Genomic DNA, 16506 nt, shown 5'->3' with positions numbered 1-16506 from the left:
AAACGGCACGGCAAGGGGTTAAACGTGGTCGTACCAGCCTTGAAGACGATCCACATCAAAGGCATCCAAAAACAGCAACAACACCAGAAATGGTACAAAAAATACCAGATATCATATTGGAAAATCGTCGAGTGACTGAGACAGATGTATTATAATCCTTAGGCATCTCATTGAGCAGTAACGGCACAAAGGGTACCACATTCGCTAACAATGGAACAGAAATATATTTGAATGCGACTTTCTCAGCAAAATTTAGAGCGATTTCAAAAGGATAAAGTGGATTTTGTGCGTCGATTCATCACTATGGTTGAGGCTTGGGTCTATCACCATGATCGTAAATCAAAAAAAGAGGCTAAAAAGTGGTGTGAACCTGGTTGTTCGGCTCCGAAACGAGTTCGTGTCCAGAAATCGGCCAATAAGGTAGGCGGGTAGATAAGTGAAATGGTTGAAGTGCCAGAAGTGGAAATTGAATGGCGAGGAGTCCAAAGGACTTTCTGAGTCCTCCGTTTTTGGGATGCGAAATGAATTTTGTTTATGGATTACTTGCAAACTGGTAAAACAATAAATTCTAAATATTATTGTAACCTTTGTGACCAGCAGAAAAAAAAAGTTCGTGAAAAAATAAAGTGGAAAAAAAACTAATTTTCATCAGGACAATGCACTGTGTCACAAGAGCATTTTGACAATGGCTAAAATCCATGAATTAAAGTTCGAATTGGTGGAGCATCCACCGTATTCACCAGATTTGGCCCCCAACGACTTTCATAAGAATATTTTGCAACCTTTCCAGATTTTCACTTCAGGTAGGGCATTCATAAAAAAATAGAATCTGGTTGGAAGAAGTGAATTGATGTGCAGGAAGATTATACTGAATAATAAAGTGTTTTTCTTATCGAACCGCAAAATTTATTGAAAAACCTGGTATTTATTCATTTGCATGTAATTAAGTTACTCACTGTAAGCGATCCTCGGCAGGGCCGCCTTTTAGTACGTCGCTTACGGCAATTGAGGGATCACCATTAGCGAAATGTGGGTTATCTCGACCACCTGAAACCGCTATACCAAATCCATATCCCGGAACACGTGTTACAGACACCGTATGATACTCCCACGTAGTACGATCGCCCTGAAATTACATAGAAATAAAACCAAATATAAGTAAGTTATTCAGAATTAAAATTAAAAAAAGTAAAAATAAATTCGCATATTTACGAGTACATGCGGAATGCGCACACATATACGGGTATGTAGGGATGTATGCATGAGTTGTCTTTAAGAACATATCGCAAAACTCGTGATTTTTTTGCTGAATATAAACGTCCAAATGAGTCGATAGCTTAAAGGTTGGTGAAATAATTTTAAGAAACTGGTTCTGTCGAGGGTAGAAAATGAATTTGCAGATTAAAGACCAAAAACTGGATTGCTGATATCTCGACATTCTGCACAATTACGCATTCATGAATCGACTGTAGACGTGCTCATTGTGGGAATTTAAATGTTGTTAAGAGCCGTCTTTTGCTTAAAAATAGTGAAACCAGAAAGAATACACATTTTTACATGTTTTATTTAAACAAAATATCTAGGCTCAATTTTTGAAGGACTCTTTATATGCTAAGGTGCCCTCTTTAATATGGAGAGCAATAAGTAGCATTTTCCTCATATTTTAATTACTTTTTTACTATAGAAAAGATAAAAAAGCGGTTCAGTCAGAAAGAAATTAACCGATGTGTATGGAGAAGATGTGTTGGCAATACGCCAGTGCCAAAACTGGTTTGCAAAATTTCGATCCGGCAAATTGTATGTCGAAGATGCACCACGTTCTGGAAGGAATAACAACAGGTGAGGTCGGTGAGAGGTTAAATTTATCGAATTCAACTGTTTATGACCATCTGAAAGGCCTCGAAGCTCGATATATCCACACAAAAAAAACAACGAAGGCTCATTACCCACAGAAGACATAAAATTAAAGTTACAGACGAAGTTTTGTTTAGCAATTTTCCTTCTCCGGAAAGTAATTGCAAATCATTTTGCTCCAATTTTTACCAAAAAAAGCATCTGCCGGTCGGAGAAGAAAAATGGAGGGCGAGTTCGGCTCTAATCTTTCAAGGTTTTATGCAAGGAATTATTCTTCTATAATTTTTATGTGGACCAAATTCAAATAATTTAAATATTAATTTAATAATAATTTAAAATAAATATTAATTTAATAATAATTTAAAATAAATATTAATTTAATAAAAATTTAAATAATTTAAAAAATTATTTAAATATTTCAATTCAGTTGTGGCGCAAAATTAATCATCCAATTTTATTTTTAAATAACTTTTTTACTAAAAAACCAGAAAAAGAAAAATTTCGCGTGATAGAAATCGTTATTTTGGCCTTTACGCGCTCCATTGCTTGTCTGTTTATATACTGCAGCTATCAAATGTCAAATATGATTGACGTACGACACGATTTGCAAGAACTATAAATCTTATAATCAGCCTAGACAGACGGTGGTGTTAGTCGGGATTAACGACTTAATGCGGAATTATCTCAGGAAGTAAGTGCAATTAATGCGGATTGACAACTAGACTTAATTCTAATAATTTAAGTGGATTAGGGAATTTTCGATAGCAACATTGCCGAAAATGACAGTTAATATCTATTGTGCATGAAAAATAATGAAACTTTCAAAGAGAAGAAGTTTGCACAAGCCCGTTCAAATTTCATTAATTCTTTTCATATAGCGGAGCAATTTGAGAAATAGCAATTTAAGATTTTTTTTAAATAAATAATTATTTTTTAGTATCAGGGCAGCTAACACCCATATTTGTTGCCTGCGATCCATCTTTTACTGATAAAACTATCCAATAAACAAATCAGCTGTTCACTAATATGCGTAACAACCGTGTGCCACACTACAATTTTAATCAGAATTAACTGCGCCGGTAATCTCGATTAACGCCGGCGTCTGTCTAGGCTATTAGGATGATTAATTTTGTGCCACCTGGTTTAACTACTGAAGTAACTACATACATTTGTATGTATGTATGTAAGTCTTTACTGCCAATCAGTGCAATTGAATTGTAAGTACAAGAATATACATACATATGTATGTATGTAGATATGGACTCGTATATGTATACACATGTTTTGAGAGCATAAAGCACGCGCACTATAAAATTACATTCCGGTTAGAGATTACCTCATTACCTAAAATGGTCAACGGAAATTATCAATATGAAGAGAAATAATTGTTCCCTTTATAAAAGCTGTCATTGCTTACCTGAACATAGTTCAGCACGCAGTTTGGGAATTTCATGTTCGTGCAATACAATGCGCAGAGAATTGTAGCTGTAACTTTGAGTTTAATCGCAAGTGCGTAAAGAAATATTTGTTATACTTTTGCTAAGAAGTTGGTCATATTTGTATTGTCTGCTTCATTCAATGAAAATGTTTTGTTGTTGTTTTACTTTTCATGCTAGCTCAAAGCCACAGAAACGTCAATGATCTAAAAGCAAAGAATACCCCAGTGCGAAATTGCAAAAAAGATGTGCACATGCATGTGTGTTTGCATGTACGAACGAGTATGAAAGTATGAGTCCACACAAAATGTATCGCATTAACATGCATTTTTATGCATCCTTAACCGACATGCAAGCGTAGATATTTAATTTATATTTTACAGAAGTTATTAGTATTTTTTTAAACTATCTAATGTGTTGGCTTTGCAATAAGATACAGGATATTTAACGTAAAGTTGCTCAGTTTAGTAACACCAAATGTATTTTAATCCCGCCTAGACAAAATGTATGTATGTTCACACTTCGAAACGCGATACAAAACTAGCCGACTTGCTGAGTTGCCTTGTGAATTGGGCTCACAAAACGCAGTGCATAGCATGGCTCGGAAATGCCGGCTCATCTGATTCTGAAAATAAAAATAAAGGGAAAGCGAGTATGTCCGTTTGTATATACATACATGCATACATACGTTTGCCGCCAGTGTCACCAGTGTCAATTGCCGCTGTATCACTGACGTTAAACCTAACCACTTTTCTATGCCAAGGTAATGAAAGGCGCGTACAGTTTAATGTAAATATCTATAAATATATCTCACATAAATAAATAAATAACATATTTTGTTGCGTTTAGAACAACTACCAGTTATGCCCCCGAATGCTGTCATCGATCTCAAGTCAACGGCCCAAATTAATCATGTCCAAACATCAATATCTAGAGTGATGCCATAATTTCACAGATTTTTTTATTATTATTTTTGCGTTTTTAGTGCATTTTGTGTAATAAAATGTTGTAATGTGTTCAGTTGAAACTGAAGTGCGAAAGTGAGCAAACTTCAAATAAGTCGGTAGTGAAAAAGTGAATTCATATTATAAAAATGAGCAGTTAACGGCATATCTCTTATATAAAAATGAATATTTGTTTGTTTGCATGTATTTTAAAAGCTGCCAAACCAGTCATCGGATTGCAATGCAACTTCGTCAACTTATTACCTTGCATTTGCCGAAAGGATACAGGCATAGTAAAATGAATTTAAAATAAGGGCCAGCTTTTTAACATTAATATTTTAAGAACCATTCGATTCTGAATACCGAAATTTGGACATGAATTATGAATTATTAAAGCCTTAAAAATTTAGAAAAGTGGACGGCATCGGTAAAAGAGGCATGGCAGTCCTCCAGGTATAGGTAAACGGAGCACAAAAAACAAAAAATAAGTATTGAAGAAATATATTCCACTAATATTTAGTTTCGACCTGCCCACTAATATCACGGGTTTTCCAAATTTCATGACATGGAATATAGTATTAGTGTAATAAAAGGAAAAGAGACACGGTTATACCTATCGACACAATCTGGAAGTACTGTAGGAACATAGTTATAGCAAAGTTTCATTTTCATGAGTGCACTTTTGTATGTACTACTAAACAAAATAACTTTTTTAATAAAATGAGTTTTCCTGCGGCAGCGATGCTAGGGTAATATAAATATATAATTGGCACTTACACCCTTTTTGGGTGTTTGGCTGAGCTTCTCCTTCTATTTGCGATACATGTCTTGATATTGTTCCTACAATTTTATGTCGCCTCTGAACGGGTTTTTATGAAGGGTTTCTTTAGGACAGAAATACACTCGAAAGCTTGTCATTACCTGCCAAGGGGAGGGCGCTATTAAAAAATTTCTAGCATTTAATGTTTCATTTCCGAAGATTCGAATTTGTGAACTTCCGAATGGTAATCGCGCACCAACTTGCGGATACGTCGGCCGCCTGCATAAAGATGAATAAGTAAAAGCAATAAAAAATTAATAAGTCCGGATGATGCTGTCTATTCAAAAATTCAAGCTCTGCGAAGCGGCAAAGGGTGTTTTTAATCTAATTTACATTTTAATATTAACCAAATTTTAATTTCAGACACAAAATATGTTTGTAAAACTTTGGAAATGCAAATCGCATTAAAGATGCGATAAAATATACATAGTTTGAATACAATTTTACACTTTATACTTATTACAAGGGCAAACTCCCCACGCGGCATCACAATGGGCTATGAGCCTGAGTGTGTCCCACAGTGAACAACCGCTTCAACACAATCTAACCTAACCTACTTATTATAGAATAGTTTAGGAACAACGAAATCCATTATTTTTCGGTAGATGTAGTAATTTATATCTCGTAAAGTATTGATCAAATAATTTAAAGTTTATGCTCGTTGTCAAGGTGACATTTCACATTAAAAATTATTTTGCTGTTTTTTGTTTGTTACATTCAGTTGTGAGTTGCAGGGTATTAGCAATGGAAGTCAACAAAGAGAAAATTCGGTATATTTTACAGTTTTTATTTGATAAAGACAAAAATGCAATCCAGGCCCACTGAAACTGTGAATGATTTTTATGGGCATTTTGACATTTAAGGCATTTGAGGCATTTTTGATGTTAGAGAAAATGTCGACAAATTCACATAAATAATCGAAGCTGACAGACTGTTAGTAGTCGCTGCATCGCCCATGAGCTAAAGATCGACTATGATAATGGATTTCTTTTTCTCCCAAACTAATATATAATAATAATAGGTTCATACCTACTTATCGTCCACTTTAAGATTCATTAGATATTCAAATACTTAATAAACAATGAACTAAATATAAAATATAAAAATATTGTAAAAAATCCTCATTAGTGAGGAAGTTGATTCATTAGATCTAGTAAACTGTAGAGTGCAATGGCACCAGTGAGTGTAGTAGCACGCATTAACCACGTAGACGGTACGGACGCTGATTGTAGTGAAATAGTTGGCATACCAGCACCAGAGAGAGGCAGGAAAATAACCTTCCTCTTCGGACATGATTACAAATAAATGATAAATTCGCCAACTGTTTACAAAAAAACTACTTTGCGTGGGACCAGTGACGAACAGCGAAGTTTAGTGAACCCGCTAGTTCGGAACTAGATACATTTACTGCAGGGTTATAACACGTACATGAGTGCATAAAGGCACACGAATTGATTTGAAAATGGAATGGAGAAAATTAAGGTTGAGAAAGCAGTAAAATAAATACAAACATACAAACATCCGTAGAATAAAATGCAAACAAAAATGTGAAGACTAAACCCTGAGTTATTTAAACTCCCATCGTACTTTATTCTACCAAGCTACAGGCATTCATGTTCGTCTAGCTTGTGTGCATACACGCATACATACATACATACATACATACATGTGTCATGCATATGCATGTAAATGCGCTTTGAATACAGACATTTGTGCAATGCCAGCGTTGGGTATCGGATTTTTAGAGGTGGTCATTCCACATTCTTTGGCAAAATAATCATGGTTCATATGGCATGTCTGTATGTACATACTTACACGTAGGTATGGGCATATACATACATACATACACGCATTTGTACACAATTGCTTTTTCAATTATTATAATTTAAAAACTACTTTCAGCTCATGCCTGTGTGCATATCATGCATACATAAATATGTACATAAGTAGGTACATATACACAGCCATATGTATGTATGTATAGAGTATAAGCAATTAAGTGGGGATATCTTTGTATACATGCATTATGTAGATATGTGTGCATGTCTTTTTGGAAGGTGTTTTCAAAATGCACACAAATGAATGATTCTTCTATGCAAAGGCGTAGCCAGCTAATTACAAAGGGGCAGTCCAATCTTTCCGAATACTCCAATTTATTTACAGCAATATAAACATACATATGTAGGTACATATAAAAAATAATAAATGATGATAAGTTTTCGCGGATTTTTGTAAACTCATCTAAAATATTTTAATTTCGCCTCATTTTCAGTAACAAACATACACAAACCTTTAAAGAAAACTTATATATGTATGTATATGTATGCATTTTTAAATATTTTTTATGTTTAAAAATGATTATATTTATCATTTATTGAATGATTCCACCATAGTAGTTTTCAAACAACTAATTGCACGTCTTAGAGTACTGATTGCATCCGAATACTTCGATATTAGGTTCATTTGACAGGGAAGCCACCGCGGTGTTGAGCAAAACTGCCACGTCATTGAACTCTTCTGGCCACGGGTAGATCGGGTACGCTAACAAAGCTGCAGCTCTCGAATTTGGTACGCACCGTTACCGGATATTGTCCGTTAGGTGTTCATGCGGTGAGGCTTGGGATTGCTTCAAGTGCTTTCTGCAGAAGCTGTCTGTAGGACGAGGTGGAATCATCTCAGCACCTTCTTCTCAGCTTCCCTGCTTTCGTCAAGCAAAGATTTAGACACCTGGGCTTTTACTTTTCTGCTACACCTGTGGATATTGCGGGTTCAAATATCACACCCGCAATAGTGAAATTCATCAGTAGTTTGAAGCGGTTAATACGAACGTAAGTCGCCGCCGTCGGTCATCATCCTCTAATCCAAAATCCCTTCTTCCTTCCCATTTCCTTTCCCCTCCCCTGTGCCTATATTATATCACAACGGACACATTTTGAATATTTGTCCAAGTGGGCCGCTCGCAAGGGCAGCCATTTATCCTAAACTTTCATAGAGTGGTGCTGAACGAATGCACGCGCGTAGTTGCAGTGCTGGGATTTTCCAAGAAACATTTTAAGCCGTTGTCTTATTTTCTAAGTATTGTACCAAAATATATTTACGTAATTCTACATCCTCAAAATTATAAAGATTCGGCATCGCAAATGCATCGGATGTAACGCAGGCAAGAGAAATGTAGGAATGTCCTGTCCTTTAATGATAATAATGGGGATATGAAATTCATGTTTTTTTCGTAAACTTTTTGCACAAATGGCTAAAAACTGCTTTATGGTCGATCTTTAGCTCATGGGGGATGCTACGGCTACAATGTTATCGATTACCTGAAAGGAATCGACGAAACCAAAATTGCACGTAATTAGTTGTTACAGTATCAGCACCATAAACGAAATTCACAATTTCAGCGGCTTGTAGCCTGACTCGCATTTTTGCCTTTATCAAAAAAAAAAAATGTAGAATGTGCCGAACTTTCTCTTTGTTGACTTCCATTATTAAAACCCTGAAACTCACAACTGAATATATATATATAATTGGCGCGTACACCTTTTTGGGTATTTGGCCGAGCTGGTCCTCCTATTTGTGGTGTGCGTCTTGATGTTGTTCCACAAATGGAGGGACCTACAGTTTCAAGCCGACTCCGAACGGCAGTTATTTTTATGAGGAGCTTTTTCATGGCAGAAATACACTCGGTTAATTTGGTGTTCCACCGAGATTCGAACCTACGTATTCTCTGTGAATTCCGAATGGTAGTCACGCACCAACTCATTCGGCTATGGCGGCCGCCACTCACAACTGAATGGAACAAACAAAAAATAGCAAAAGCATTTTTAGAGAGAAACGTCACCTTGACAACGAGCATAAACTTTAAATTGTTCTATCGATACTTTACGAGATAGCGATCACTGTTGCCATCTACCGAGAAAATAATTTATTTCCTTTCCCCCAACACTGTCAAAGTGGTGCTTCTTTGTTTCTGCTTATTTTTTCCTTTACATTTTGAGTGAAAATTTTACATTCAAAATATCAAATTAGAAAAACAAGCGGTAAGTATGTATTGTGAGCTCACACTAAATAAATTTCACACCTCAATGGGCTAAGCTCTTGGACAAGGCATTTTATTTACCAAGATACAGAAACCTGAATAAAAAATTCTAGGCTAAAATGACAAATCTGTCTTCTGTATTGCACTCAAGACTCTCCATTTGAACAAATAACGAAATTAGTTTGCAGTAGTTCAAGCTTGTCATCAGCAAGCTCATCGTTGCTAACAAGTGCGTACACACGAGTACATTTATTTGTAAGTGTCTGTAATGAATACTCGCTTTTGTATTACAATTTGTGCCCATTAAATGAATGAAAGTAAAAAGCTAACAACAAGGAAAATAAATTGTTAATACGTATGTGTAAAAGCATGAGAAGGCATCAGAGTTGGGACTGCAAGACAGCAGAGTATCAAATAGTCGCTTATAGTATCACTGTCATTCATTGCAAAAGGGTTCAGCAAAATACTCATTTTTCTGCTAGCTCCGGTAAAAAAACTGAGTGCTTTCTCCTTGAGATTTAATATTTCTTTTCTTTTATAGCAATTCCATATATGTATGTGTTTAGATCTGAAAGAGTAGTTTAGGTAACCAGCCTTAAGACTGATTTGAGGCATTAGCCAATATGATGGATTTGAATTGGTAGCAAATAAGTATCGTTCATGTCGTAAAAAAGAAGCCACACACTATTTTAAACGCAATATACTCGAACAATTTGTGCATTAGAACGAACTGACGGGGAAAGTATTTTTAAAGTTTGTACAAAATAACTTAGAATTGAGATAAGAAAAGTGGGAGTATTTGAGTAGAAGATTATGTCAAAGTAAAAACGAAGCTAAAAATTAACGAGAGATTAAATTAAACATTAACGAAAGTCACTACAGGTGGAAAAACTGAATAGTTTGTAAAAAAATACTAAAACTTACATTTTTACGTACTCGAGCCTGTGGAAAAACATGTTTTATGTAAATTATATATTATATTATGACGATATAGAACACCTGGGTGCGGACAAAATTGCTGAAACTATAGGAATGAGCCACTGGTTTTCAAGTATAAGGGCGAAGCAAGCATTCTTATTGAGAATTTTTTAAAATGAGAAGCTTTTTCAAACAAAAGCGATAGAAACGAGTGACTTCTACCCATTATACCAAAAGGAAATATACTATTCGAAAGGATTAATCTTAGCAATCCGAGTCAATTTTGAAATTGTTAACATTACCAAGTTGAAGAAAACTAGCTGCCTCTAGATAACACAAAAATCGTATTTCTTGGGAAAAGTGGCTCGTATTCATTATATGAGCTGCGACATGAACCAGCGACTCTCTTATTTGTTAAAGCTACTACGACTCCAGTTTCAACGACGATAGCGAATTCTCTTAAATGCGAAAAGAGGGAAAATCGAAAACCTCGAAATCGTATACAGTAGGTTCTGTTTTTATGCGGTAGATACGTTCCACAAGAAACAGCATAAAAAAAAAACAGCATAAAAAAAGCTACTAGTTCTATAGTAAAACTATAGATACGTTTCAAATGCTAAAACCGCATAAATCTGAAATAATCGCATAAAAAAGGGCACTAGTCCCATATTATTACTATAGATACGTTCCATAGACCGCATGAATCTGAAATAATTAAATAAAATCGCATAAACAAAATATTGTATTTTTGAAAATTATATCTTTATTTAAGAAACGTCAGAATCGAAAAATAAATTTAAGTCAGAAATAGAATCAGACAATACCCGCATGTTGCGCGTTCGTTTAAAATTTGGCGTAAAATGCAGGCGGTTCCATACTTGTAGGGTTAGCATTTCTGATGTAATCTGTGATGAGTTTTTGCTTAGCTGGTTTAGAATCTTGTTTATATGCACAATTCCCGATAGGTCGACATGCATTTTGTAATTTAAAAAAAAAACCGCACTATTTCAAAATCGCATAAAAAAAAGCCGCATAGAAACAGAACCTACTGTATTTGAACAACGGAGTTTGTCTGATGTTTTTCCAAGTGGGCCACCCAAAGTTAACTTTTCGACTTTTTATACTTATATGTCATTGGCTGCTATTAGAAAAAACTGTTTCCACCATTTTGCTGTTTCATGCACAGAGATTCGAACCTACTTCTCCGAGTTTCGGATGGTAGTCACGCACCAACCCAGACTTTTATAATTTTTGCAATATTTCAGCAACAATTTATGCGAAACTCATCATCTTTTGACTACTATTGGAAAACAATTATAGCAACAAAATAAAATTATAAAGGAAAATTCACAGAAGTAGCACTTCACTATGTTGTAACGAAATAAAATAGTTCGTAAAATTTATAATATATATTAAAAAAAACATTTAGATGGTAAAAAAAAAGTTTTTTTTAACCATTATATTTTTCACCAACTTCTCATATATTTACAAAAAAAATATTTAAAAAGCATTACATACGCTAAACGTACGCTAATTTTATTTTCATTAAAAAAATTACTGTACCACTGAACGACAAAATGGTTACTCAATAAATACAAAAAAAAGCATCCAAAATCACAGTTTATTAAACATTTATTTTTGATTTCAATTAGTGTTGCTTACTTTAATTCCAAATTATTACTGTCTAATATAATTTTCTGGTGAGTAATGTGCGCTGATTTTTTAACCCTAGACGCACATTCTTCGTCGTATCAACGACGCTCAATAGCAGTAACATTTTATTATTGTTTCCCCTCATTGTTTTTCTTTAATTTTTTGTACAGCTTTGGTCGTTGGTGCGCTCAAGTTGTGTGCGCACGTTAAGCTGCGCTAGTTGCTTGTAAGTACCGTTTTAAAAAGCTTGTATTTTGCGTGACTTTTGCTAACAAAGCAATATTTTTTTAGGACTTAGTTTTATGTGTCTCATACATATTTATACTATACATACATACTTAATTTTATAAGAAAAAAATACTCATTAAATGACGAGGAAATTGTAAAATTTCTGATTGAGGACGATGACTTTATTGGATCGTATGATGGTGCGATTGACGAACTTGAGTTTGCCTTGGGTGAGCTAAGTGAAAATGAAAATTTTTCTGAAGACTACTCTTCACACGAAGGCGATATCACGTTGACTATTTTGCGTGAAAAGGTTAATATAATCACATTTTCGAAAACTATTTTACTTGGGAAAAGCCGTCTTAAGTGGTTGACACACAAAGCTAAGTCTCATAGATATGGACAAAATATTTTGCGTCAAGTGCATGGCTGCACGTTTGTCAAAAAATATTGTGGACCCAATGGCAAAATTTTGTAGTATACTTTATAGGGTTTGTATAGATATTTATGTTATATCTCCATTATATACTCCCACAATTAGGGCAGAAGCCGCTTGGCCGCATAAAATTTATGAAATCTTTCCATTCTGCTCGCATTAAAAAGCACTTAAATAAAAAACTTAGAGTGGTAAATTTAAAAGCGTCGGCTCAACGAAATATACAAATTGCATTACCTAAACATGCTGAGAATGCGACAACAATGGAGAGCTGGCAACTAGTGAAGAAAGAAAAATGTGCGCAATTTGCCCAGCATTCAAACGGCCTAAATCTTCATGTGCTAAATGTCAAAAGAGCTTCTGTGGCGAGCATAACGTGCCCCAAGTGCAAAATAAAGTTTAAAGGGGTTAGAGGTAGTTAGAATTTTCAAAAAATTGTATTTTTTTTTTTTTTGCATTTTCTTAAAGTATAGTATATCTTGAAAATATTGTGTGAAAATTTGAAGTGGATCCAACCAGTACTTTTCGAGTTATTCAACAATTAACAAAGAGCGTTCGGGCGCTCCGGAGCTGGATAGTAAAACTTTAAATGCGTTTTTCTCAAAACTATATTTTTTGAGCTGGTGATCACTGTAACTTAAAAACCGCTTGGCAGATTTCAATAAAATGTATACATAAAAAACTCGTGCCTGATCAAAGGATTTTTTTTTTTCAAAATTTCGATTATTCGAAAATTCTTCTCGAAAATCTGAAAAATATTTCCTAAGGCTGTCATATTGTTAATTTTCAAAAAAGGTGTCGATCAGGCAGAAGATTATCTATTAATAAAACTAATTTCTCTTGTCCGATTGATGTTAGATGAATCTCCAAGACTTGATCACCGCGAGGGACTCCTGGAGAAACGAGCTCCACACAAACAGCGACTAAAAGTTGATTTATTAATGCTATGTTTTTAATTTCGTAAAATAAAGCAATTGACTAGCAAAAAAAATTATTGGAAGTCATCATTTTTTCGGGTCTCTGACTACCCCTAACCCCTTAAACAGAGTTTTTATTTTACAACTAATTTGTGAAATTTAATTTAATTAATTTTGTTTTTTTATTTAATTTGCTCAGAAGTTATAAACTAAGAAATTAAAAAAAAAAAATTTTTAAATTAACAATTTAATTTTAAGTTTTTATCACACTAAAATAAATAAACAAGCATTCAAATGAATAAATAAATATTCCGAATAAAAGTGGCATTTGAGGTAAGTTTAAAAATGGGTGTCGACGTTTTGACGAAGAATGTCTTTATCGTCTTAAAAATATGAATGTCCCTTTTAGGGTTAAGCAAGTCCCACTTTAACTTGGACGTTCGGAGTATACGGACAAAACTAAAACTTACTAGAGACCTTTGAACCTCGCCAAAAAGAAAACAGCTGATTTTCAAGGGTTTTTCAAGTTTAAGAGAATATCTTTTAATTACCGGAATTCGTGTCGAAAGCGACATATCTTTGTGCTTTATCTTTATGCTTTATTGCTGACAACTTTTTGAACGAGCTTCGTATGGTAAAAAAAAATTTTATTTTTTAACAATGGATCAAAAAATAAAATACTGGAAACAAAAATAATTTTTTTTTTCATTTCCGTTTTACACGCTTTTAAAAAAATGCCCAAGAAATACTATTTCAAATGAGGTGAGGGCCTTAGGAGTTATTAACAGTTCGAATTTTCAAAAAATCGATTTTTCCTTTTTTTTTTTCTTAATGTATCACACATACATATATTTAGGAAAACACGCAGAAAATTTAATATCGTGCCGGTGAATACTTTCGAAGTTACACGCAAATTTGAAAAGGCGTTTCAGCGTGCTTGAAAGTACCGATTAGTCTCAAATTTTAACACGAGCTTCTTAAATATATTTTTTAGTAATTTTTCGAAGATTTTTTTTCACCGATAAATATGTTTTTTTATAAACAATTTGAGGCCGAAATTTTGGTTAAAAATCGATGTTTTTTTTTTTGAGAATGGCGGTTTTTGTCAAAAAAACTTATTTTACTTATTCCTTTGATTAATTTCTATGTTTAACATTACTTTAACGAAATCTGCTTCGTTTTTTTAATTTCAGAGGATCCAGTTCAGTGATATAGTGGTCACCGCAAAACGTCGTTTTTGAGAGGAGCTCCCGGAGATCAGCTGTAGCTTCTTTCCAAATAAATAGTTTTACTAATACTAAGTCTTAAAATACAGCTAACAGATAAGATAATATGTGAACAAATTTTTAGATCAATAAATTTAAAAGTTTTCTCAGAAAAAATTCTGGAAAGTTCGGTTTTCTTCGGCCTTATAATAGTATATAACCCCTTAATACACCAGGCACAAGTTCCTGTTCTAATATCTTTTCTTCCGCTCGAAAATAGCTTAAATATGCATGTGTCTGTAGTGTGCCCATTGGCCGACGCTTCGACCTCAAAGGTATTTTGTGTCCACAATTACAATACTAGGTATAATATTACAATGTAGTAAAACATTTCCATAGCTAAATCTTCCCCATAAATTCCTATCAACATAAAATCTCAATTAACTGAATGAATAAGCGGCAATCTTCAACCGGTTTGAAAGGGAATTAAACCTTGTGATCAACTAAAAATTTTAAATATTTCAACAATTATTGCTGAAAATAAAAAATAAAGTTTTTAAAATGTGTTCGCAATGTACTGATACACAATAAATTTGTTATGTTAACCAACATACGATATGCAAATACCACCGAGCGCTTGTCTATTTGTATTATGTAACTACCATAGAAGTACACACACATACTGGTATATATTCATTCTTAGACATACCTGTATGTGTGTGCATTTGATATCAACGCTTCTAAACAGGTTTACCACACCTAGTAAAAATCTAAATGCATCTAAGTGTAATAAAGAACGTTTCAACTGCATGGGAATGTGTAGAAGGTGTAGAACACAAAAGCTGGGCCTCCGTGGCGCAACTGGTCTGTTTAAGGATCAAATGCTACGAAAACATTTAGGGTAATTGGTAATTGGTCCAACTGATTGGTTATTGGTTTTGCGCTCAAATTTGTTAACAGAGATGGAAATAAAGTTTTTGATATCATTTTTTCTAATTGGCCATTTGGCGCTTGCTTGAGTTTGGGAATTCCTGGTGAATCGTTATTCAATTCAACTCAAAAATCTGTAAAGCTCGCGGCGCAAAGCAACACAACCTTGAAATTGCTTTCAAAGGCACGCCACCAAACATTTAAGTGGTGAAGAGTTTAAGGGAATTACTGAAAAGACGCGTAACCGTTGAAATCGAAAACATTTTTTAATTTTTTTAAATTTCTAATACCCAATTATTGAATGCAAGTCACTGCATTTGCTTTAACCCACTAACAAATTAACCTTTAATTTTTTCTTCTAGGGCCGAGAAAGAATTCTTTGAAATTGAAATAAAAAAGGAAAAAGTCACTGGATGCCCGGACCGTAGGTTTTGTGGCCTACTTTTGAGAATCCTGTAACTTTTAATGCATCCCTCGCAATCCGAGCGGTGTGAACAGCACTTCATGCGCCACTTGCAACGACTGGCGTACGACTGTCGTCTGCCTCATTTACCTCTTGCAATGTTACACTATCTGCTCTAGACCGGCAATGACGTGACATGCTGAATAAACTGTAAAAAAGCAAGTTGTTGATATTCAAATATGAAAATCAAAATCAATTCCAAATTCTAAGAAATATTCATTTTCAAAATTTTGGCTGGACATTGCAGAAGAAATTCTACAAAATGTTTATATTCCTAAATAACCAACACGCGAAAGGACTACACACCACTCCGCAAGCAAAATAATGGAGACATTTCCCAAGAAAAATTTCTCCTACACAATGCAAACAAAAGTCTCAACGAAGATGTCAGGTATGCACGAAAAACTTGTAAAATAAACGCAGTGAAACTGTATTGGAATGTAAGAAATGTCTTGTTGCACTGCACATTCCTGATTGTTTTGAAATATATCCCACTGTAAAAAATTATTAATAAAATTCTTTAAACTATTTTTAATTGTCCTAATATTCATTTAAATATTGTGACTAAACATAAACACACTCTGTTAAAAGCTTTAATATAAATTATTCTTAGCTAGAGCTCGTTATAGCTGGGTTCACACGATACAGTCTCCGGCTTTTGGAAAT

General features: G+C 34.2%; 1 protein-coding gene across 7 annotated transcripts in view; it reads right to left on the bottom strand.

Annotated features, from left to right (window-relative positions):
• The window catches only part of LOC128867065 (tight junction protein ZO-1), a 93548-nt gene that overhangs the window by 35631 nt on the left and 41411 nt on the right, over positions 1–16506 (bottom strand). For 6 of the 7 annotated variants that reach the window (XM_054108169.1, XM_054108162.1, XM_054108202.1 and 3 more), the window contains one exon: positions 957–1126. In XM_054108169.1, coding sequence (XP_053964144.1) covers positions 957–1126 — 170 coding nt within the window. Of the gene's footprint in view, positions 1–956; positions 1127–3271; positions 3733–16506 lie in introns of those variants that run through there. The other variant, XM_054108195.1, reaches the window with a different exon arrangement.

This window comes from Anastrepha ludens, chromosome 2, assembly GCF_028408465.1.
Source record: "Anastrepha ludens isolate Willacy chromosome 2, idAnaLude1.1, whole genome shotgun sequence".
NCBI lineage: Eukaryota > Metazoa > Arthropoda > Insecta > Diptera > Tephritidae > Anastrepha > Anastrepha ludens.
The sequence above is the reverse complement of the archived record's forward strand: the minus strand, read 5'-3'. Positions and strand labels throughout refer to the sequence as shown.